Source organism: Ovis aries, chromosome 8 (assembly GCF_016772045.2).
Source record: "Ovis aries strain OAR_USU_Benz2616 breed Rambouillet chromosome 8, ARS-UI_Ramb_v3.0, whole genome shotgun sequence".
Classification (NCBI taxonomy): Eukaryota; Metazoa; Chordata; class Mammalia; order Artiodactyla; family Bovidae; genus Ovis; species Ovis aries.
In genome coordinates this window covers 62,376,991-62,402,158 of record NC_056061.1, presented here as the reverse complement: position 1 = coordinate 62,402,158, position 25,168 = coordinate 62,376,991, and the positions used below count along the sequence as shown (strand labels likewise).

The window sequence follows — 25,168 nt, the reverse complement described above, 5'->3', positions numbered from 1 at the left end:
GGTGAGGCAATGCAGAGTAATAGATGTGGTCATAGAGGTAAAAAGGCAGATGTTAATGATGACAGGCTGCTATTTAATAGCTGAAAAGGTAATACAAATTCTTTTTCCTCCAAGAATAAAGTAGTTCTTGCCCGAGCCAATTAGATTTGGGCTGTGACACTTTGCACAAACCATTTCCCGGCAAAGCTTCTGGTTCCTCAACTACAAATGCAGGGATTCCAGAAGCCATGTAAGGACTCTTTCTGCCCTAAACTCTCAAATTCCCAGAGGCATTGATGGCAAAGGCTAATACGTGGTAAAGGAAGAATTATGGCTAGGTTGTGGCGTTGAACAAAGTTCTGCAATCCTCAATTCAGTTCAGTGGCTCAGTCGTGTCCTACTCTTTGCGACCCCATGGACGGCAGCACGCCAGGCCTCCCTGTCCATCACCAACTCCCGGAGTTTACTCAAACTCATGTCCATTGAGTTGGTGATGCCATCCAACCATCTCATCCTCTGTCGTCCCCTTCTCCTCCCACCTTCAACCTTTCCCAGCATCAGGGTCTTTTCAAATGAGTCAGTTCTTCGCATCAGGTGGCCAAAGTATTGGAGTTTCTAGCAATCCTAGAAAAAGGATTGCAAAAAAGAGGAAGATGAATTACGGCAAGTAGTGCCAAGCTTAAAGAACATAACCTTTGGACCCAAGGTGCTCACAAACGGGTGAGCCAAGATCGCCACCACAGACTGCCGTGCCCCTAACGCTGAGCTTCCACAGAGGCGACCTCTCTTTGACTTCCCTCTGTATTCCAGCTCGCCTACCCGATTCAACCTTCTCGGCCACCTCAGCCTCCCCTCAGGGGCCCTAATTACCCCCACGCAGGCCGCCCTCCCCGCCCAGGCCCCGCCTCCCGGCCCTGGCCCCGCCTCCTGGGCCAAGCTGGCCCCCCAGTCCTGGTCTCGGCCTCCAGGTCCGCGCCCTTCTTTCCCGTCCACGCCCCGCCTCCCCCTGGAGGGATGGTCGGCGGCGGAGGAAGTGACGCAAGACCTAAGCCCGAGGTTCGCGCGGGTGTATACCCGCGGTGGTGCTGGGCAGCACCGGCGTTAGCCTGGAGCAGCATGGCTCTCCTCTTTTTCCTCGTCCCTGTCTTGCTGACCGGAAGCTGGGTTGAGATGAGCGCCGCGAATCCGGGACTCTCTTCGGGTACTGTCGCTCGCGGCAGGGCCGCAGGCGGGTGGGGACGGGAAAGGAGGGAGCCCCACCGGCCAGGAAGCCCCGCCCGGGGTCGGGGCCGCTCCAGCGTCGGTCTTCGACGCCCGGCGGCGGCTTCGGGTCCTAAGGGGGCGGCCGTGGGAAGGTGACGCCGAGTGTCCGCGGTTTGCAGCCTTCAGTTCCCTTTTTCTGGCCTCTTCCGCGGTTGCCGAAACAAAACGCGTTCTCTTAATTCGTTTTTAAATAAGTGAGTTACCTGGTGAGCAGTTGCACACTGTGGCCACAGCTCATGATTTAAATATTCGTAAGGTTGGCCCCGAATTCTTAGACGTTCTTTCGCCAGCTGAGAATTATTAAAAGGCAGTTAAGTGGCCGTCTTACGTGCGAGTCTGGAAGTGGTTCAGGGCATGTACTCTCGAGTCCGTTTGTCAGGCAGTAGGTCTCTTGGCAGACCTCAGTTCCTCCTTTATCTCCACCTGCTTAAAGAGATTTCCCAGGAAACATGTTTTTCTAAAGCTCAGTGTAGTGATAATTAGGCGCTCCGGTGAAATCTGTAAACTCTTTCTGCAAAAGAGGCAAACCTAGATTATCGGAAAGCGGGGCATTCTGGAGCGTTTCCTCTGTGTACGCTGTTAGCAGCTGCCTAGAAGGGGTCAGGGCGACCCCGCCTCCTTTACTCTTGGCAAACGCGGGGTCTGCACCTGTGTTATGACTTCCTCTGTGACCCTTGTTAGATGCAGTCCCTTTATATCCCGCTCTCCTTTGGCTTGCTCTTTAGAAGTCAAGTAAACAAATAGTTAAGTCATTCCTTGGAAGAGACATTGCACCATTTGTGTTGGAAATACAAAAATAACTTCAGTTTTTGCCTTAAAGGATCTTGATGGTTTAACTGTTATTGGGCACTGTTGTAAGTTCTTATCACATCATTTCCCAAACGTCCTATAAAGTAGACGCTGTTCTAGCTCTTATTTATGGATGAGAAGTTGAGGCATGGAATCTACTAAATTGCTGCTATTCACTGGGAAGCTTGGCAGTTGGGTTCCTGAATCCGAAGTACTTAACTCTATTCTCTGCCATTACTAGGGCGAGTTGGTCACCCATAAGAGCAGTTTCAGTCCATTGTGATAAGAGCTAGAACTTACACATAGTTTACTGGAAAGCAACACATGGGTGCCTGACTCAGAAGGGGAATCAAGGAAGACTTCACTGAGAAGGTGACCCCAGAGTTGGAGCTGGAGGTGCAAAGAGACTTGTGTGTGTAGAGGAAGGGCTCTGAAACAGCAAGTTTAATTTGTGGAATAATTTAAGCATTTTGGGTTGGATCCCTAGGTCATGAAGATCCCCTAGAGAAGGGACTGGCAACCCATTCCAGTATTCTTACCTGAAGAATTCCATGGCCAGAGGAGCCTGGCGGGCTACAGTCCGTGGGGTCTCAAAAGAGTTAGACACAGCTGAGCGACTAAACAACAGCAAAATTGTTTAGGAACCAGTTGGTTGGTAGGAACCAATTAATGAAGTACCTTGTCATGTGTAACAGCAAAGGACAGAAACACAGCTTCAGCTCACTTGGACAAAAAGAGGAGTTTATTGGCTTGGAGAATCCAAACCAGAGTTAAAACAGAAATGTAGAGATGTCGGCTGAACCAGAAACTCAAAGTGCCAAGACCCTCCATTTTTTATTACTTACTTTGGCTATTGGCAGCCTTCTCTACTTGGCAGGAATTATGGATGTTGACAGGCTTTTGGATTTTGACATCTTGCAGTTTCCTCCACCCTGGCAAAATCCCAGAAGAATGCTCCTGACCAGCTTCAGTCAGGTGCCCGCTATGGGAAGGATACCGTTGCAGGTGGTAACAGTAGGAGAATGCCAGGAGGGAGAGCCATAATATTCCTGAAAGAAGTACAGGTGCTGAGCCAACAAAATAATAGGCTCACTCTTGCTCAAATCAGTGGGTAGCCATGGGATTATTTTCAGGAGATCAGTGATTTTATACAGGATCAGATACGCCATTTAGAAAGGCCATTCATCTTAGAGGATAGTTTTGAGATAGATTCGAAGGAGGGAGGCCACATAGGAGGCTGCTACTTAAGCCTGGGAGAAGACAGTGGTAAGTTTAAATGGAAAAGAAGAAATTAGAATAGAGAGTCAGCATAACTTGGGGATAACTGGATGTGGGAAGAGAGGAAGAGAGTGACTGAGGTGCCTGGCTAGGGCAGAGCAGTAAACCAAGTACAAGTCCCTTCCTTCTGAGCCCGGAGCCCTCCTGACCACGGGCCCCTCGTGACTGCACAATTCCTGCGTTCTTGATACCAGCCCTGGGAGGAGGATTGCCTGCCTTTCTCCACAGGAAGATCTGTGGCCTTCTGTACTTTAGCATTGTATAACCACAGGTGTCAGCTACCTTTTTCCAGTTTGTTCTTCCACTCTGGGTATTATCTGAAGAGCAGACTGCTTTAAAACAGGAGTGGGGCTCTTAACTCACCTTCTCCACTTGATTATTAGCTGTTCATTCTCTGACTTTAGGTAATGCTCTGGGTGTGCTGAGAATTTTCATTACTTTAGATTCGATATGTATTTCAGAGATTCAGAATACTTAAGTCAGTGCATTTCAATTATATTTATTGAAGAGGGTATTAATAATTTGTTTTCATTTTATTCTGATTCATGATTTATATGGGTTTTTGAAAGATCCACATTTTGGTTCTATATAAAGGAAAACCTAAAGAACTCAAGAGAGAAATAACCCCTTTAAAGACTGAGCTAAATGGATAATTAATGGCTCCATCTTAACTGGACAAAGAAAATGAAAGATGAGCCAGAATTAAATAAGTTCCTAACAAAAAGGAATCAGTTACTTGTAATTTTCTTATTAAGGGAGTGTCTTTGTTTCAGATTATCCCAATACTAGATATCCATTTCAATCATGTCCATGCTAAATAAATAATTTAGTATACTGTTCAGATTTTTGGTGACTGTCTTGTAATTATGATAGTATAATAAATTAGGCAAAATTACTTGAAGCAAATGCTTATGAAGTCATCAGAAAACAATTATCTCCAGTTTCTATTTATATTTTTTCCCCACTTTTAGTAAACTATCACAAAGATGATGCTTACACAGCTTTTATTAATTAAAACCGACAAAACTTTGCACACTGTCAAGTCTTTGAGTAACTTCTCTAAGCTTTTTTTTTTCCCCTCTCTTTTCAGTAAAAAGATGTAAATACTACCTCCCTTCTAGGACGGTTGTGGTGTTTAACTGAGATAATGCATAACAAAGTTGAGCTCATAGCTTGTCCAGTAAATATTTCATTTATGTTGGTGACTGTCATTCGGTTATTTGCATCATTTTCACAAATACATGTTTTAAATATTGCATTGTTTTAGTTATGAATGAGAAATTGTGTCAGCTTTAAAAACAAACTCATCCAGATCAATATGAAAAATTTAAAATAAGCTCCGTGACCAACTCCTTCTTCCAACTTTTTCCCATTCTTCCTAAGATTGAAAAGTCCTGTTTCATTTTTTCTGTTCCTACACTATTTCTGAACTTAGAGTGAATCAGTCCAAAAGAGAATTAGTCTTGAGAAATGAGTTCTCTCAGGGACTAGGTGGACCTCGTTCAATTAGAATTTTATTGGCATGCCAAGCAAACCCAACTAGATGAAATTGAATAAACAGGAACAATAATACAGCACTGCATTTCAGATCGGAAAAGTGGCTGGGAAGAAGTTTATTGGATAAGCCCTAATTTGCTTGTGGTTTCTGCGAAAGACCTGGGGAGCTTTAGTTCATTACAAATTCAGCGTAAGCCACGATTTGATAGAACTATCTCTTCAGAAGAGTATTTCATTCACATCAGTTACATTACTTTTTTTTTTTTTAGAATCTCAGATTAATTTTATTTATTTTTTTAATTTTTATTTTTACTTTATTTTGCTATACAATACTGTATTGGTTTTGCCGTACATTGACATGAATCCGCCACAGGTGTACATGAGTTCCCAATCCTGAACCCCCCTTCCACCTCCCACCCCATATCATCTCTCTGGATCATCCCTGTGCACCAGCTCCAAGCATCCTGTATCCTGTATCGAACATAGACTGGCAATTTGTTTCTTACATGATAGTGTACATGTTTCAATGCCATGGGCCTTACATTTTAAGGGAGAGAGAGTGAGTGATAAAACCTGCAGACAGGAGGAAGAGAAGACTTCAGGGACAATAGAGGTCTTGAAATAGCTAAGGAACTCTGGAAGGTGAAACAGACCTGAAATATTTTAATGAACTCACTTGAACCCTTAGTTCCAACACCCTTTTTATGAAGGTACAAGGAAATAATAAAGGAATTTTCAATAGGATCATTTTTCCTTTCATTTCACAAAGTGATAGATAGGATTCCTTTCGAAGCCCCCCAATATTTAAATGTTTAGGTTTTAAAACTTTTATGAATGCTTGAAACACCGTGTGCAAGAATTCTTAAATGTCTTTATTCAGCTTAAATTTAGAGGATGGTGCTATCAATATTTGCTAAGACAAGTTGGAAAGCACTAAGAAAAAAGTTATTTTATCAGCATCGTAAAACCAGTAGATAGATCATAATCATAAATATATTCTGAAAATAATGCAGAAGTCTTGATGTTTTTCCCTTTTTCTGCCTGGATTTCTCATGCCATTTTTTAATTTGCTGTGTAAGAAGAAACCTTTGTGAAAATGCCCATAACCCCGCATCTTTAACATGAGGAAGTTGTTAGATATTTTGAGAGTTGCTCACTCAAAAAAGGGTCTGGATGCTTCAAGTTAGAGAGTTTGTTTTTGAGTTGTAGTGTCAGATGACTTTGAATCCTCCAAAACAATTTACTTACTGGCCACTGTCTCCTTAACCTCTTTATGCTTCTCAGTTTGTCCTTTCCCTAGAGAGGTTGTGAGCAGATAGTTGAATGGTGTCTATGCAGTGCAGAGCTCTGTTTTGCGTTTAGATGGACACAACTTTGGGGGCTTTCCAGATGACTCAGTGGTAAAGAATCCGCCTGCAGTGCAGGAGATGCCAGTTTGATCCCTGGGTTGGAAAGATCCCCGAAGGAGGAAATGGCAACCACTCCAATATTCTTGCCTGGAAGATCCTATGGACAGAGGAGCCTGGTGAACCACAGTCCATGGGGTCGCAGAGTCAAATATGATTGACCACGCTCACATGCACTCACATAATTTTTTTGTCTTTGAATGCTATTATGTAAAAATTGGTGAACTGCTGTGACTGTCCATCTTTCGGTCGAGGCACAGATGCTTTCAGATGCTACGGGATGGCGCATAGGAGGCTGCCTGCACCCCTGTCCCCGTCCCTGCAGAGGAAATCTGGAGGTGTCTGTAATGGTGTGCTTCCCCCCTGCTGCCTTTCCCAGCGAGGATCATAGAGCTGTCCAGCTACTGGTTTAGGGGCTTCGGTGACACATCCATTGCCCCATCTAGCGGCAGGGCTTCACCACATGCTGAACTTCATTTGTCTTTTCTGTCCTTTCCCTTGCTGTTTCTTCATATCCTTGCTCTTTTTTTCATATCTTATCACCAGGAAACAGTCCGCTGTAACCAGATCTCTCCTTTTTATCTGCGTTGTAATTAGAATGTTATGAAAAGTGATTCTTCTCTCCTTTGTTTGATTTTGTTTAACCTTCAGCTGCTAGCTCTAAAGGAGTTTGGGGAAACAGATCTTAAGAAAGAGCTGAACTTGACTCTGGGTTGTATGAAGATAGAATGCTACAAGGACTCTGAACCCATTTCCAAAAACAACATGTGTTGCAGAAAACTTCTGGGCATTTTTAAGAGATGAGGACATCTGTAAGATGATCCTACTTCATGAGATACTCCTTTAACTCCATTCTCTTGCTATTTCTACACATTTTTATTGACATAGAGTGTGTTTATTATGAATAGAAGTTAGCTGTAAGCCTCAATTATTTTAAGCTGATTATGTAGCCATTTAAACTTTAGGTTACAAAATTCTGAAACTTTAGGAGAAAACTGCTCATGTCTACTTTATCATGTGATTTTGGCAAGGATGACAAAAGCAGATGTCTGATCACCACATGGTTTCTCTTCTGGTAGCATTAAAACCACAGATTACATCCTTTGATGTAAATATTCAAAAGTCTCTTCTATAATCTAGCAGTAATTTCTGTGTTTTAGAATCCATTGAAACCTCTTTTCCTACTACCTGTCTTGATTGCTTTGAAAGCTGTGATTTAAGTCCTTGTCCTAGTCTAATCATGCCAAGCTTTTACTTAAATTTTGGGAAATATTTGATTCACTCTAAAGATGAATGCAACGCAAGTCTACTGCTGTTTGTATTTCATAATGTATGATTCAGTAACCTCTTCTTAAATATAAATGCACTTTATTTTATATTCTAGTACATAGGTTTATTTCTATATGCCTTTCTCTCAAATGCAGAAACTAATTTCAGATTGGGTACATACACATTCCTACTGGGAATAATTTTTTAAAAGGGACTTAAAAGGAAGTGAAGAACTTGTCTTTACTGGAAACTGAGGATCCTTGTTACATAGTGGCAGGAAACTTAACACCCATCACCTTTAATAGCAGGGAAAGCAGGAAATGTGCCTGGTGAGCCCAGTGACCTAGCAAAGGTTTCCAGGCAGATTGAAGGTGCCATGTGATGTCTTTTTATTTCTTACTGTAAAATACAAGGTTAGAGTAATCAAGGGAAGGGCTGTTAAACAAAAGAAACCAGGACCTGATGGTTTGTAAATTTCTCCGCTACTAACTGCAGTCATGAAATTAAAAGACACTTGCTCCTTGGAAGAAAAGCTATGACAAACCTAAACAGTGTATTAAAAAGCAGAGGCATCACTTTGCCGACAACGGTCAATATAGTTAAAGCTATGGTTTTTCTAGCAGTCATGTATGGATGTGAGAGTTGGACCATAAAGAAGGCCGAGCGCCAAAGAATTGATGCTTTTGAAATGTGATGTTGGAGAAGACTCTTGAGAGTCCCTTGGACTGAAAGGAGATCAAACCAGTCAATCCTAAAGGAAATTAACCCTGAATTTTCATTGAAAGGACTGATGCTGAAGCTGAAGCTCCAATACTTTGGCCACCTGATGCAAGGAGCTGACTCATTAGAAAAGACCCTGATGCTGGGAAAGACTGAAGGTGGAGGAGAGAAGATGACAGGATGAGATGGTTGGATGGCATCACCAACTCAATGGACCTGAGTTTGAGCAAACTCAGGAAGATAGTGAAGGACAGGAAAGCCTGGAGTGCTGCAGTCCATGGAGTCGCAAAAAGTTGGACACAACTTTTGAGACTGAACAACAAGAACAGCAAAAGATGCTAAAATTAAGAAATGGCATCTGAGGGACGTTCTGATTTATTATGAGTTTTCTTAACATTAGGTATCAAAGTTGCAAAATTATATTTATATGTGATTGATATTTGATATTAATGTTGAATTGACCCTAGAGGGGGATGCCTTTAATTTCCTTCTCAACCATAGAATGTAAACTGTTTGAGACAGGTTGCTTCATGAAGTTGAGGTGTGACCACACCTTAGAAGGAGCCCTGTTAAGGAAGCTCAGTCCACCCTGCTGTGTATGGCCACGGGAACTCGACTAACACCGGGGCGAAATCTGGCAAGTCCAGTGCTTCCCGACTACCTGCAAGAAAATTGCTTAGAGAACTAGCGATGATAGATACCAAAAGCCATCAACATTATTCCAGAAAGGGAAAGTAGAAAAATGCTGACTGATCACTGGCTACAGGTCAAAGGGCATATTGAGTATTTGAACATGAGACATCCTTCCAACTTCATAATCTCAATCTTTAGGTACAAATTGTTCTACTACTTTGGTCAATGATATGGAGATTAGATTTCATGAGACACCAAGGCTATTTGCTGAGCAGGAAGTGTAAAACATATTAGTTTATCCAAAAATTCTGTTTGTCTTTTATTTTTTATTGAAGTGTAGTTAATTTTCAGTGTTAGTTTCAGGTATATAATAGTGACTCAATATTTTTAAATTATACCCCATTTAAACTTATTAATCAACTATATTCCTTGTGCTGTACAGTGTACTCTTATAGCTTATTTATTTTAGACATAGTAGTTTGTGCCTCTTAATTCCCTACTCCTCTCTTACTCCTGCCACACCATTGGTAACCACTGGTTTGTTCTCTGTATTTGTGAGCCTGTTTCTTTTTTGATGCAGTCATCCATTTGTTTTTAGGTTGCACATGTGTTTGACTTTTTTCACGAACCGTAATACAGTCTGGGTCCAAACATGTTGCTGCAAATGGCAAAACGTCATTCATTTTCTGTGACTGAGTAGTATTCCATTATATGTGTATGTATATATGCGTATATGTGTATTATGTATACATACACAAACACCATATCTTCTTTATCCATTCATCCACTGATGGGCACTTGAGTTGCTTCCATATATTGGCTTTTGTAAATAATGATGCTATGAACATGGGAGAACATGTATCTTTTCAAGTTAGTGTTTTTGTTTTCCTCAGATATGTGTATATATCCAGGAGTGTGATTGTTGGATCGTATGGTAGTTCTATTTTTAGTGTTTTGAGGAACCTTCATACGGTTCTCCATAGAAGCTACACTGATTGACATTCCCACCAACAGTGTGTATTAGGGTTTCCTTTTCTCCACATGCTTACCAACATTTGTTATTTATAGACTTTGATGATAGCCATTCTGACAGGTGTGGGGTGATTTTGAATTCCATTCTCTCTTCAATTTTTCTTCCTAGATAAAAATGATTCCTAAAATTATGATAAGGCAGGGTTTCTCAGTGTTCGGCACTGATAGTGTTTTGGACTGCCAAAATGTCGAGGGCTGTCTTGTGTATTGCAGGATATCAGCAGCATCCCCAGCCTTTGTCCCTTAGATGCGAGTAGAACCCCACCAGTACCATGCCGTTAGGAGAACCAGACTGTCTCTCGACAGTGCTGCATATCCCTGGGGGACACAGCACCTCTTGTGGAAAACCACTGAAATAAAGGGAAAAATAATGAAAGAAGGGGTGGGGGATGACAGTAGAATCCCACTGTCCTTGAGGACTTCCCAGGTGACTCAGCGGAAAAGACTCTGCCTGCCAGTACCGGAGACACAGGTTTGACCCCTGGGTTGGGAAGATCCTCTGGAGGAGGAAATGACAGCCGACTCCAGTATTCTTGCCTGGAAGATCCCATAGACAGAGGAGCCTGATGGGCTACAGTCCAGGTGGTTGCAAAAAGCCAGACATGACTTTGTGACTAAGCATGCAGGCATACACTGTGTTTTTTACCTAAGTAACTCTTGATCCGTGTTCTGCTTTGAAACAATAATGCAGTTGCTAAATAATTGTAAATTAAGACAGTGTACCAGTTTGGCTTCAAATATTGGAATTTTTGTTTTGGGAAAAAATATAAGTAGGTGTTTTCTTCAGCAGTAAGCAAATATCCTATGTATGTGAAATTAACACCTCACTTGACAGGTGAGAGATTCTGAAACAACTCTTTAGTAATATAGCAAAGAAAGAATCCGGATTTCTTAAGGTCCAACCCAGGGAATATATTTCTTATTAGAACAGTCTACTAGGTATAAGGCTACTGGGTATAGGGCTTCCCTAGTGGCTCAGTGGTAACGAATCCTCTGGCAGTGCAGAAGATGCAGGTTTGATCCCTGGGTCAGGACAATCCCCTGGGGGAGGAAATGGCAACCCACTCCAGTATTCCCTAAAAAATCCCATGGACAGAGGAGCCTGGGGGACTGTAGTCTATGGGGTCACAAAGAGCCAGACACAACTTAGTGAATAAACAACAAATAATTCGGTATAAATCTAAGTGATTATCATTATTATCTGGAATACATTTTTTAAAAGTATAAACTTTTGGCTCTCTTTGAGGTTTTTAGGATGACAGGTTATGTTTGGAAGCCACTGCACCTGACCACAGTGCTATTCATTCATTTATTTTAGCTGTACAAGCAAATCATGTTTGATGGAGTTTTCTAGATAGGTAGGATTGAATGCTCTTACATTTCAGGTCATATTGCTAACTCTGTACCTTCATGTTTGTTCACGGAGAAGGGCAAGAAAGGAGAGGGAGATAGAGCAAGAGAGAAAAGGAGGAAGGGAGGTGTGTGTTCAGTTTTCTATTGGGTGGTGGACAATAACCATTTACACCCAGCAGGGGAACAAATGGCAGCTTTTAGTAACTAGATAATGATGTGGTAGAGTTTGATTATAAGACGTTAAAGTGACTTCTGCCCTATTTTCTTGTGTAACACTTGCACATCTTATCAACAGACATTTTCTAAAATGGTTTAAAAGAGCAAAGGCAGGAGGAATACAAGGTATGTTTTGAAAAAAGCCCTGTACACCTCAGAAAGCAAAATGCTGATGAAACTGGACTGCTTGATGGCTCTATCAGGCAGTCGTTGGGTATCAATTGCTGTGCTGGAGAAAAGGCAGTAAAGGTGTAACAGTGCTGAGTGGAGGGTTGAGAGCCCAGGTAGCACTTGAGAGTGAAATTGACCATCCCACTTGTGGCCAGTTCTTCCCTAGACATTGAATATAGTCTTTGGTACCAAATAGAGAAAATTCTAGTGATTAAATGATTTGAAGATTATTATTGCAGTGCAATTATTGATAAAAACTCCTAAGACATTCTAGGAATGTGTTGCTCATACTATATTAGTATTTTTTAAGTCAATTGTGTTTTATGTTTACTGTGGTAAAATATATATAATGTAAAATTTACCGTTTTTCTTATTGTAACTGTGCAGTCCAGTAGCATTAAGTATATTAACGTTGTACAGCCAGCACTCCATCTCTGGAACTTTTCATGATCCCATATTGAAACTCTGTACCCATTAAACGTTAACTCCCCTTTGTCTCCTACCCCCGCACCTGCCCCTGATAACCACCGTACTAGTCTCTGTCTCAATGTATTTGATTATTTTGTATGCTTCATATTAGTGGAATCATACAGTATTTGTCCTTTTGTATCTGACTTATTCCAATTAGCATAATGTCTTCAAGGATCATCCATGTTGCAACAGGTATCAGAATCATCATATTCATTTGTAAGTCTGAGTAACATTCCATTATATGTATATGCCACATTTTTTGTTGTGGTACAAACACTCAAATGAGATCTACACTCATAAAAAACATTTTAAATACAGCAATTGTTGTTGTTGTTGTTCAGTCACCAAGTCATGTACAACTTTTCAACCCCATGGACTGCATACAGCGCACCAAGATTAGCTGTCTTTCACTACCTTCTGGAGTTTGTGCAAACTCATGTCCATTGAGTCAGTGATGCCATCCAACCATCTCATCCTCTGCCACTCCCTTCTCCTGCCTTCAGTCTTTCCCAGCATCAGAGTGTTTTCCAGTGAGTCAGCTCTTCACATCATATGGCCAAAGTATTGGAGCCTCAGCTTTAGCATCAGTCCTTCAGTGAATATTCAGAACTGATTTCCTTTAGGTTTGACTGGTTAGATCTTCCTGCTGTCTGAGGACTCTCAAGAGTCTTCCTATAAGTAAACAATACAGTTTTGTTAGTCATAGGCACGGGGTATACAGCAGATACTGAGAACTTACTAATCTTGTACGCCTACTTTTATACCCATTGGACACAATCCCACATTCCCCCGTCCCTCCACCCCCTGGTAACCACCATTGTTCATACTGTATTTGTGTGTCCCTTATATCACAATGTTGTTTCAGTAATTTAAAATGAATTAGAATGCTTCTGTACATTGTTTAATAAAATTAATTTTTAGAAATTCTGAATTTAAATAAATTTACTATCCTGGTGAATTCTTTAAGTGTATGTTTGGCTTCTTACATTAAGGTTTTGTAATGTTAGTGTTGCTCACTATGATCCTTTTTACTTTTTGCATCTCTTGTAGTTCCACCACCAGCCAATGTTACAATACAAGCCTACAACTTGAACACTGTTATATTTTGGGATTACCCCATTATGCTACAGAATCCTATGTTTACCGTACAAGTGATGAACTATGAGTGAGTGTCACTTTTATCTTTTTATCCTGTTTTTGCCAAGGCCTTTGCACATCTCATAACTGATTCTTCCATCTTCCTTCCTTCCCATGTGGCAGAACTGCCTGAACTGCTTAACGACATCCAGATGTAATAAGGATGCAAGTTAATTCTTTTCAGAATATTTCCTGCCTCTTGGTTCATCTTGTGTCAGATTTAGGGTAGAGGAGTATCACTGACTTCTGACATGTTAAGGCATGACGAATAAAGCTTACAGTTCTGTGTTAAAACAGCCAAGTCGTCTTACTTCGTATAGTGTATATATGAAGTAGAAAGAAAAATTTCAACAGAATTTTTGGCACGTGTCAGGGGTTACTATATGTTGGATTCTATAAGTTATGACTGTTAATGGACTCTAGATTTGTTTAAAGCACAGATTTTTTAAAAATTGCATGTGGAATGTGGTTTTTACAGGTCTTATACTGAATTGAGCCTCTTTATTGTAAATGATTTTATAGATCTTCTAACCAAAGAGTAAAAGTTTCCCACTCTATCTAGCTTCTTCATCCTGTTCTTATTCATCTCTTTCTATCAGCTCCATGCTGTGAATGAACAGCACAGCACGGACAGAAATGGTTTATGTATTAACAGTAAAAGTTACCTTTGTGTTCTTTATTTTAGGGATGGGAAATGGATGGATGCCTGCAATACCTCCGAACATTATTGTAATATCTTTTCTGTAATTAATGATCCATCGAGTTCTGTCTGGGGTAGAGTTAAGGTCAGGCTTGGACAAGAAGAATCTGTCTATGCACAGTCCAAAGAATTTATTTTATGCAAAGAAGGTGAGTAGAATATATACATGTCTGAATTTTAATTTCATTCGTGTCTTCTATATATATTTGCTTTTATAAGCAGTTGCTAAAAATTATCACAATGCCCTCAGGAGCATTTGGAGGAATTTAGGGAGTTCCTGTCTTCTCTTCGCCCAAGCCCCACAAAATAGAGCTAAGAGGTGCCCGTCACTTTGCCCTTCTAAACCTGAGAACTGCTCTCAGTCTTCACCTCAAGGCCTCTGGCAATTTAACACATTAAATTTAACATTTTTAACACATGACAATTTTACAGCTCTGTAATCTCTTCAATCACAGTGATTTTTCAGTTCTTCATGCTGCCGACATCCCATTCCCATGATCTGCCTGAGCTTCGTTGTCACCTCAAGCTCCAGACTCTTCAGGGCCCATTCTTTTTTGGCTAACACCCTACCTTGTAGCTTTCATACCGTCACTCATGGGTAAGAGAAGTCTGTAGTCACATGGTTCCTTCCCAGTCTTGTAGCTCTTTAATGCCTTGCCTTCTGGCTTCTCTTCCATCCTTGTTCAACTTCCATGCCTTATGACTTCAACCACTGCCTGGATTCTGCTCCTTCCTTTTGGTTTGTGCCTACTTCGTCTCTTCTAAAAGCCCTGCCTCTACCCGCCCTTGAAGTAGTTTCATTCCCCAGAGTCCACGCTTCTGTCACCTGATAATTATACTATCTGTTATGTCAGATTTTTCCCACACAGATTTATCGAGGTCATACTGTGTGCCAGAAAGTATGCTAGGCCCTAGGGTATAGTGGTGAATAAAAACAGATCTGTCAGGCACATAGGAGGCATGCAATAAATATGTGAAGACTAGATAAATGGTTCACCTACAAAGTTCCAGACATCAAAGACATAATAATAAATATTATGGAATCAGTGAATAGCTAGTTCTGATTTTCGTAGTAAAAATTGAATGTATTTTGCAAACTTTCATGACATCTTCGTGCCATGTGTCCATAGGCACTGGAAATATAAAGAGTTTTGATGCGAATTCAAAGATAATTACAATGCCTTTTCTGACATGTGTTTTAAAAAGCATGTTCTGTTTTCTGTTTAATGATTTTCAATCTACAGAATCAAAGATAAAGGAAAGATAACTTCATAAAGCTTCTTTTATGTCAAGGCTTTTTACCAAGATTCATTAAGGACAGTTAAAATGTTTTCTGGATGTTTGTGGAATGATTTAAATGCAGTCCTGCTTTAGAACAACAGCAACAAAAAGAGGAGATTGATGGATTGAGTTTGGTAATGTTATATAATATGCTGTGGATCACAGTTCCAAGGCTGATACAAATTGTACTTCTTTTTTGTTCCCCACCCCCCAGGGAAAGTTGGACCACCTAAACTGGGTATCAGAAAGAAGGAAAACCAAATCATTGTTGATATATTTCACCCTTTAATTACTGTAAATGGAAAAGAGCCAGAACCTATGTATGATGATGAAAATACTTGTTATACATTCACATACCATGTATTTGTGAGCGTCAATAGAAGTGAGGTATGTGTTTCTATCTCATCTTTTTCTACATTGAAATTTTCCTGTTGTTTGCATAAGTTGTTTTATATGTGGTAAAATGAAAGTAGAATGTTTATGAATATTCAGTCAAGACTCATGGCTCATCAGTTTTAGTAAGAAAAAAAGAAATATATGTTGAAGGGAATCAGTACTGGAGTTAATCTTTAACACTGGCCACGTGAATACATTTTAAGTTTTTTCTTTGCCAACAGTGTGGTTCTAATCTAGACTCTTACCCTGTGTATCTCCATTTCTCCACTGGTAAGATGAGGATAGCTTTAATCCTTTCTTCCTCATTGGTAGTGATGTGAAGTAATACGAAGTTCTAATTGGAATCGCTGTCTTTGAAAGAAGAAGCTACCAGTACTTCTGTAGGACATGATTGCACCCTGGCAGTGACGTGCAGCCCACACTTTGCCTAGAATTCTTCTGTTGCATCCACTCTCCACAGCACTGCCATTCCTTAACTTAACAGCATTTGTCAAGCACATGCCTGGTGCCTTTTAGGCCCTAGGAGTAGCCGTGAGCAGTGCAGACAAAGCTCCAGTGATAAGTATTGTGGGAGAAGCGCAGAGCAGGGAGGAGGGCCGGGCGCAGGGTGGGGCCGTTGTGATTTCCAGCAGGGTGGCCAGGCCTCGCTGGGAAGTGTTACTGGAGCCAGGGCTGGGGGAGGTGAGGAGGTGAGCTCCTGGACGTACCTGGGGAAAGTTTCCGGCAGAGCCTGGCAGAGGCACCCAGGCACGCGAAGGGAGCAGCAGGGCGCTGGGCAGCTGACATTGCAGGGTTCACTGGGGACCACTTCTCTTGAGGCATTGGAGAGAGCTGCCTCTTCTCACTGAGTCGTTGTGCCTTATGGAAGGGTGTTAGGAGAAGAAGGACATCTGATTTAGGTTGTGAAACATCACTTTGGTCGCCAGCTGAGTTGTCTTTCTGAAGTGCGTATCTGACCACGTTACTTCATTGCTTAAAACCCTTTAACAAGTCCCCATTAAGTACAGAATCATTTCTAAATTCTCCTCTGTGGCATGCCCCCTTGGCCTTCATAATTTGGCCTCTTGCATCCTTTCCAGCTACATGTCTCCAGCCTTCCAGCTTCATCTTCATTTGTGCTCTGGTGAACTGCTTACTGTTCTTGGTCTCCTGCAGGTACCCTGCTCTTTTGCAGAATGCCCTTCTCCACCTTGTCTACTCTGGAGAATTTCTGTTTATTCTTCAGTATTCAGCTGGCAAATCAGCTCTCCTTTGAAGTCTTTTCTGACCCCATGGACTGTTTCCTCCTCTGTGGTCCGGTTATTCCTCATTTCACAGAGTGGGGCTTTCTCTTACAGTCCTCGTCACTCACTTGCATTTCTTTCTTGTGTCTCTTGTACTATCATAAGTTACTGGAGGTCAGGCACCACTTCTTACCTTTGTGTCCTTAGGCCCTAGCACAGTGATCCATGCACTGTGGCTGGTTGAATGAATAATAAGCTCCCAGAGATTGCTTCAGTCCCTTCCATGTATTATTGCCAAGAGATGCTCCGGCAAGATGCCTGAGTTATTCTTTGTATGAGATGCTCGTCTCTCTCACCAGCTAAGTTTCAGGCACTGCAAAAATAGGACCAGTGAGCATTTGTTGGTTTGACAGCTAACACTGAATTTTTCTTCTATTTGAGTTTTTATATTCATAATCTATATTTTAATTTTTAAATTTATAATCTCTATAAAGAACATTTTAATTGATTTATAGCATCATGCATCATGCTGTGTTGAAGTAACAGGTTGACTTACTGTTTGAATATCAACACTATGTTCAGACATGTTCAGCACTCATCATGTCTGTGTTTTTCTTCAAATGTTCGACCAGGATAAGTATGGTGATTTTTTTTTTTTTCCCCAAATTAAAAGGTGCCGTGCATTTTCTTTGTTTTCTTCTTCTGTCCAGACCACGGATAAAATGTACACAAAGGAAGAGGATTGTAATGAGACTCAGTGCTTCTTAAATATTCCTATGTCCTCGCTGAATTCTCAGTACTGTGTTTCAGCAGAAGGAGTCTCAGAATTATGGGCTGTTACAACTGAAAAGTCTGATGAACTCTGTATTACCTTTTCTGATGATAACAACACAGAAGGTAAGTTGTTACAATTTTTTCCTAAATGTAGGGCTGTGGTTTAGTCCCTACGTAGTGTTTGATTCCTTTGGGACCCTGTGGACTGTAGCCCAGCAGGCTCCTCTGTCCATGGGATTTCCCAGGCAAGAACACTGAAGTGGCTATTCTCCAGGGGATATTCCCGACCCTGGGACCTAACACACATCTCCTGCATTGGCAGGTGCATTCTTTACCACTGAATCACCAGGGAAACCCAGTATAAGCAGTGATCAATCACTAAAATGGTAATGTGAAAAGAGTTGATTTTTAATTTCAGTGCATCTCTGCTCTTTACAAAAAATATTCAGTAGTTCCATTCTTCAGAAGTTTAAAATTAAAAATAAGGCCGTTTTTCAGTCTTAAAAGATACAAAACAACCAATTTAGAAAGCCATGTGATGACCTTTGACCCAGCAAAGAAAAATTGTAACACATAAAGTTGTGTGCATAAATTTCTGCATTTCAGGATTATGAGTAAGGACATACATCAGTTTGTTACTCTAATATAGCAAGATGTTATATATCCATTAAAATATTCTTCCTGGGGACAGTAAGTTTATAAACTAAAAAGTAGGGATGTGCACTGACTAAAATTGTGTTACCTGGGAACTGGACAAGCACTGGAAATTAACATTCAAAAATAGATAAAGATTGGTTTAAATCATAGATTATAGGTCATTTTTATAACACATTCTTAAAATAAATGTTTTCATTTTATTATTATTTTCTTTAACAGGCATTCTCATTTGGCAGGTACCTTAACAAAACTTCGGGCTTATTTTTGATGTTATGAAATTTAAATGTTCATTATAGATACTTTTTAAAATATAAAAAGCCAGAAGGAAACAAAAGCTGTAGTTCTGCCATCCAAATGAATACTCAGTTATTCACAGTTTGGTGGGGCTTTTTCCATCCTGTTTTTTCTTTTGCTTTGTAGCCATGATCATACTGTAGTACAAATATAACTTAGTATATAGGGCTTCCCAGGTGACTCAGTGTTAAAGAATCTGCCTGCTAGTGCAGAAGACACAGAAGACGTGGGTTGGTCCTGGGTCAGGGAGATCTCCTAGAGTAGGAAATGGCAACCCACTCCAGTATTCTTGCCTGGAAAATCACATGGACAGAGGAGCTTGTCGGACTATATATAGTCCGTGGGGTCACAAAGAGTTGGACACAACTGAACACATACACACACGCTAAGCATATGCTGTAAATATTTTTTATTTTACATACTTTATTAATAGTATTTTTGATGTCTCTAAAATATTTTATTATGAAGATCGTAAGTGAAGTGAAAGTCGCTCAGTCGTGTCTGACTCTTTGCAACCCCATGGACTATACTGTCTGTGGAATTCTCCAGGCCAGAATACTGAAGTGGGTAGCCTTTCCCTTCTCCAGGGGATCTTCCCAACCCAGGAATTGAACCCAGGTCTCTCCCGCATTGCAGGCAGATTCTTTACCAGATGAGCCACAAGGGAAGCCCAAAGATCATATTTAATGTTTCTCAATTTTTGGATTAACTGGTCGATTTAGCTTTATAAATCATACTACTTTGGTGACTGTCTTTGGGTGTGTGCATCTGTGTATGTGTATATATATTATGTTGTTCAAGTATTTTAGAATATATTTCCTAGGTTAAAAATGTACAAAAAATTTTGTAAATTTCTTTTCGAAGAATGAAAATCTAGCCTGAAGAATCAGACCAAACACTTTAATGAATACTGAAAACTTTTTAGGCCATTATGTTAGGATTCCAAATAGATAACTTAAAATGATGCAGTGCATTTAATATCCTTTTGTGTTATGCTATTTTGAGTAAGAAAATGCATAAAATTTGAAATAATGCAAATACCCCAGATTTATTTTTAAAAAAAAAGAAATCCTGAGTTACAAACCAGACTGACAGGTGGCTGCACAATGGTACCTCTGTGGCTTATATGCAGGCAGCATTCTCTACCTGTCCACTCCAGTGCTTTTGAGCAGAGTGCTGTGTTGCTTATATGGTTATTTTATCTTTTCCTATTATAAAAATTTTTTTCATGTCCTCTAACAGGTGTGATATAGGCATTTATTTTAGTAACTTCCAGAGTTATTCTGTTTTTTTGTTGGAGTACGATTGCTGTTAGTTTCTGCTATACAGCATGATGAATCAACTGTGTGTGTGTATATATCCCCACCCACCCCCATCCCACCCGGTTAGGTGATCACCAAGCACCGAGCTGAGCTTCCTGTGCCTTATAGCAGGTTCCCACTGGCTATCTGTTTGACACATGGTGGTCTGTGTATGTCAGGCTGATCTCCCAGTTTGTCCCACCCTCTCCCCTCCATGTCTGCATGTCTGTTCTCTACGTCTTGATCTCTATTCCTACTGTGGAAATAGGTTCATCTGTACCATTTTCCTAGATTACATATATATGCATTAACGTACCATCCTTGTTTTTCTGATTACACTCTATATGACACATTCTAGGTCCATCCACATCTCTACAAATTACCCAATTTCATTCCCTTTTTTACGACTGAGTAATATTCCATTGTAAGTGCTTACCACATCTTTATCCATTCCTCTGTTGATGGACATTTAGATTGTTTCTATGTCCTGACTATTGTAAATAGTGCTGCAGTCAGCATTGGGGTACACATGTCCTTTTTTAAAATATATTTATTTTTTAATTGAAGGATAATTGCTTATAGAATTTTGTTGTTTTCTTTCAAACCTCAACATGAATCAGCCATAGGTATACATAAGTCCCCTCCCTCTTGAACCTTCCTCCAATCTCCCTTCCCATCCCACCCCTCTACATTGATACAGAGTCCCTGTTTGAGTTCCCTGAGACATACAGCAAATACCCATTGGCTGTCTGTTTTACATATGGCAATATAAGTTTCCATGTTACTGTCTCCATACATCTCACTTTTGAATTACGGTTTTTCAGGGTATTTGCCCAGTAGTGGAATTGCTGGGTTGTATGGTAGTTCTATTTTTAAGAAACCTCCATACTGTTTGCCACAGTAACTGTATCAGTTTACATTCCCACCAACAGTGCAAGAGGGTTTCCTTTTCTCCACACCCTCCCCAACATTTATTGTTTGAAAATTTTTGATGATGGCCATTCTCACTGGTGTGAGGTGATAACTTCATTGTAGTTTTGATTTACATTTCTCTTATAATTAGTGATGTTGAGTATCTTTTCTTGTGCTCTTGACCATCTGTATGTCTTCTTTGGAGAAATGTCTGTTTAGGTCTTCCACCCATTTTTCAATTGGTCTGGTTTTGGGGGTTTGTTTGTTTGTTTGTTTTTTAGATTCTGAGTTCCAGGAGCTGTTTCTGTATTTTAGAGATTAATCCTCTTTCCTTTACTTTGCAAATATTTTGTCCCTTTCTATCTTTTTGTCTTGTTTATGGTTTCCTTTGCCATACAAAAGCTTTTCAGTTTCATTAGGTCCCATGTGTTTATTTTTGTTTCTATTTTCATTACTCTAGGAAATGGGTCAAAAAAGATCTTGCTGTCAGAGTTATTATTTCAAAGAAGTAACTTTGGAATAGAAATTAAAGGTAATAAAATGCTGTGAAGGATGGCAAACACCACCACAGCATGTAGAGCACTGTTAATTTGAAGAGAAGACTGGGAAAAAAAATTGAAGATTGTGCTGTGAAAATAAAAAGCAGCATTAGAGAAAAATATACAGTCGTATAATATACAGAAAATATACAGAAAAATATATTCTTTATATCTGGTTTACCTTCAAAGGGACTTTGTTCCTGTGCAGCTTGCCTATATGTGTGTATTTGTGTACATCTGTGTATTTTATTAAGTTTTGTAATCTTTAAATAACAAAATGTAACAATTCAGAAGGGTGGGACTAAAGACATACAGTATTGGGGTGTGTAAGGAAATTATTATGAAAAAGTCATTTTAGGCACACTGTATGACAGTATAGTTGCATAAAGTTTAGAATCTGAAAGCTGGGAGGAATCGCATGTTGATTTCTTGGACAGGTACCTAATTTTTTACTCATGTCTTCTGACTTCTGTGTCAGTGTTGTTTGAAACTCTGACCATATTAATTGCCGGATATGTAAATCCATTAAAGAATAGCACTGAGACTGTGTAACTGTTTGATGGATCCAGCACTGTTCACTTGCAATTCTGATTTGCGATTTGTTTCCTTTCTCGTAGATCCTGTTTGGATTCCTATCGTTGCTGCTTTACTCCTCTTTCTTGTATTTGCTGCGGTAGTCGTATGTTGCATCATTAAGAAGTTGTATCCAATTAAGCGAGAAGGCACCAAGTTACCCAAATCCTTGGTAATATATTTAGATTTTTTTTTCTATATCTATTTATAGTTGGCTCTTGAACAACATGGATTTGCACAGCACAGGGCCACTTCAGTATTTTTTTAGTGAATATATTGGAAAGTTTTTTGGAGATTTGTGACAGTTTGAAGAAAAACTCACCATATAGCTTAGAAGTATTGAAAACATTAAGTGAAGTTAGGTATATCATAAATGTATAAAATGCATGTAAGTATTATACACAGGGTATATGTTAATCAGCTATTTATGTTATTGGTAGGTTCTGGCCAACAGCAGACTCTTATTAGTTAAGTTTTTAGAGAGTCAAAAGTCATACATAGATTTTTTGACTGCAAGAGAGGCTCAGTGTGCCTAACCCTTGTATTGCTCAAGGGTGAGCTGGACACTAAAATGTTAATTTAAACCTTTTTGATAATTCTTCGAATTTTGTTTTTAAGTAGAATGATGCTCAGCTGCATGTCACCTATCATAAATCGCTCAATCTCCCACATACCCAAAACCACTTTTTTGTTTTATTACTGTGCAGCGGGTACCTTTTTATATGAGGGCCAGAGGCATAGTTAGGCCTCAGTGCTCAGGAGCTTAAAGTCAAGTGGGAAAATGATAAGGACTCAGTGGTTGTCCAGTGCAATCTGAGGGTTGAAGATCGAGGTTTATATACATGCCAGTGAGGACTTGGTCCATCTTTGTGGGGTTGGGTTAGTTATGGTTTCTCCAGGGGCAGTGATAGCTAAACAGTCGTGAGAGGCAGAGGAGTTCATCCAGGTACCGAGGGACAGTGTGTGCTAAGGCCCACTGTCAATAAGGTGTGGCTTTCGAAAACCTGCGAATACAGAAATGCTTCATGGTAGTTGAAGACTAGAAGGAAAGATGACCAGCAGTGAGTCTAAACTAGAAGGTTGACATTTTAATGCCTGACATTTTAAAGTATGATGAAAAGAACATTTAAAGGTGCCAGAATGATAACTAGTTAAGTCAGATATGACAGGAATCGCACCTGTGATATGTAAAGGGCACGTTTAAATTTGTTATGGAAACACTGTCTTTAAGTAGAGGGGATAAGAACTGTCAACAGTTAGCAGACAATTCACATATGAATTATTAACTACTAGTGGTATGGCAACCCACTCCAGTGTTCTTGCCTGGAGAATCCCAGGGACGGGGGAGCCTGGTGGGCTGCCGTCTCTGGGGTCGCACAGAGTCAGACACGACTGAAGCAACTTAGCAGCAGTGGTTAAGCACAAACGAAGCGCGCAGTGTGCTATTTTACACCTACTAGAGAAGGAAAAATAAACCTGAATATCCACTAGTACCTTGTAATAAAAGTAGTGTATGCTGGCAAAAAAGAAATTTTAATCCTGAGGAGTTGATAAGTATGCAGTGGGTGTACAAAGTAGCAGCATCTTAAGCATGCCACACTCTAAAAAATTAATCCTTAAAAAGGTAGTTTCATAAATAAAAAGAAGTATAAAAATATTAACTTCAGCATGTTCTATAAATGGTAAAAATTAGAACACCTTAACACTTAGATAAATGATTTCATCATCAGTATAAAATTATTGAGCCTATGAGAATCAGACTATAAAGACAAATGGTGAAACATTACCTAGAATAAGTAACTGTACTCCTATTACAAATGAAACGTGCGTGGTTGTTGAAGGTAGCGCACAAAAAGCAACATATGTTGGTGAGATAGTGACTTTCAAAAAACTTGTTTTTAATCTTAATGGTGTTTCCATTAAAAAGAAAGGCAATTAGCAGACTATTCCACTGTTATCCTAAATATGCCAATGAGTGATACATTTAGTTACCCTCTACGCTTTTAGACCTTTTTTTTTTTTTTTGAGGTTAAGCACTTAAGTGTAATAATTTATTATGTTTAATCACTGATTTCTCTTCCCTTAGCTGTCTGTGGTGAAAAATGCCTCTTCAGAGGCAAAATTTGATTCAAAAATGATATCACCCATCACCTACCAGCCAATTGCCGTAGAAAATGAACAGCTGTCCCCAGGGACCATTTCAAGCCTACACACTGAGGACAATCCAGAAAAAGTGGAACACGGAGATCTTTCTAGTGAAATGGAAGTGGTGACCATTGAAGAAAATACTTCTGACTTGGCCCCGTGTAGTCCTCTGACCCCAGAGAGAGAGGATTCTATCCACGCAAGCAGCAATCAGTCTGAATCCTGCAGCATCACTTTGAATGCGTATCACTCCAGAGATGGCTCTGATAGTGGCCTGGTGGTGTTAGACAACTGCTCCAGCTCAGAATTTCCCCCAAGTAATAAAACTGAAGTAAAGACTGAAGGACAGGACTTCACAACGCTGAGAAACACCACCACCTCTTTTGGTTACGATAAACCGCACGTGTTAGTGGATCTGCTTGTGGATGAAGGTGGTAAAGAGTCCTTAATTGGTTACAGACTTACAGCAGACTCCAGAGAGTTGTCATGAGATGAACCAAGATCACAAACTGGGAAGGAGCTGTTTTCCTGAAGAGTTTTTCCACTTTGATTCCGTGAATAGATCCATGATTTCAGAAATGGCGTCATCTTCATAGAAATCAGATGGAGTGTCATGGTTTAGATAAAAGTGTAAAGAGCTTGTTTGGCCTTGTCGCTTGTCGTCTGAAAACTGCAATCTCTTTTAAAAAAAAAAGCCATTGTCACATGTGAACCTTGCGTCTACAGGTTAATGGTGAACATAACCCTGCTTCCTGTAGGTGTTAACTCCAGGGTCCTTTCTAACCACTTTAAGAGATAATAAAGATTGTTTTCCTTTTTGTGCCTCAGCATGGTATTTGTTTTTGGAAGTCTGTGTATATATACTTTCAGGAGAAATCCTGAATGCTTTTCAAAACTGCACTTAAAATTGCCTTGAAATCCATAGTATTAAATAGAATGTGTAAGTAAAAGCATGTATGTATATTTTTATGAAATGTTACCATTAAGGGATATTTTTTAATAAAGTAACTTTAAAATTCATTTTTGTTTTCATTTATTCATTTAACTGGGACTTTTTTATTCATTCACTTGTTTCTATCCATTAATATCATAGAATCATTTTCTAATTATTCATATCTTTAAAACCATCCTAAAAATCACCTAATCTTTAAAAATGGTC

At 39.9% G+C, this 25,168-nt stretch overlaps 1 protein-coding gene across 2 annotated transcripts; it reads left to right on the top strand.

Annotated features, from left to right (window-relative positions):
• Nucleotides 1–987: 987 nt before the first annotated feature.
• IFNGR1 (interferon gamma receptor 1) lies at nucleotides 988–25,029 on the top strand. 2 transcript variants are annotated; one of them, XM_012182970.4, is made up of 8 exons: nucleotides 988–1,180; nucleotides 13,128–13,242; nucleotides 13,900–14,063; nucleotides 15,410–15,582; nucleotides 17,525–17,711; nucleotides 21,213–21,284; nucleotides 21,909–22,036; nucleotides 23,951–25,029. In XM_012182970.4, exons 1-8 carry the CDS (start codon nucleotides 994–996, stop codon nucleotides 24,497–24,499), a joined length of 1,575 nt encoding a protein of 524 aa, XP_012038360.2. In that variant the 5' UTR covers nucleotides 988–993; the 3' UTR covers nucleotides 24,500–25,029. The 2 variants fall into 2 exon arrangements, with proteins under 2 accessions (XP_012038360.2, XP_004011420.3); XM_004011371.5 differs by lacking the exon at nucleotides 21,213–21,284.
• The last annotated feature ends 139 nt before the right edge of the window (nucleotides 25,030–25,168 follow it).

Excerpts from the sequence above, each read along its gene's own strand:
- IFNGR1 (XM_012182970.4), top strand. The coding sequence starts at position 994 with ATGGTCGGCGGCGGAGGAAGTGACGCAAGACCTAAGCCCGAGGTTCGC. Across the intron at positions 14,064-15,409 it reads ATTTATTTTATGCAAAGAAG|GGAAAGTTGGACCACCTAAA; the intron begins GTGAGTAGAATA and ends CCCACCCCCCAG. Across the intron at positions 22,037-23,950 it reads CCAAGTTACCCAAATCCTTG|CTGTCTGTGGTGAAAAATGC; the intron begins GTAATATATTTA and ends CTCTTCCCTTAG.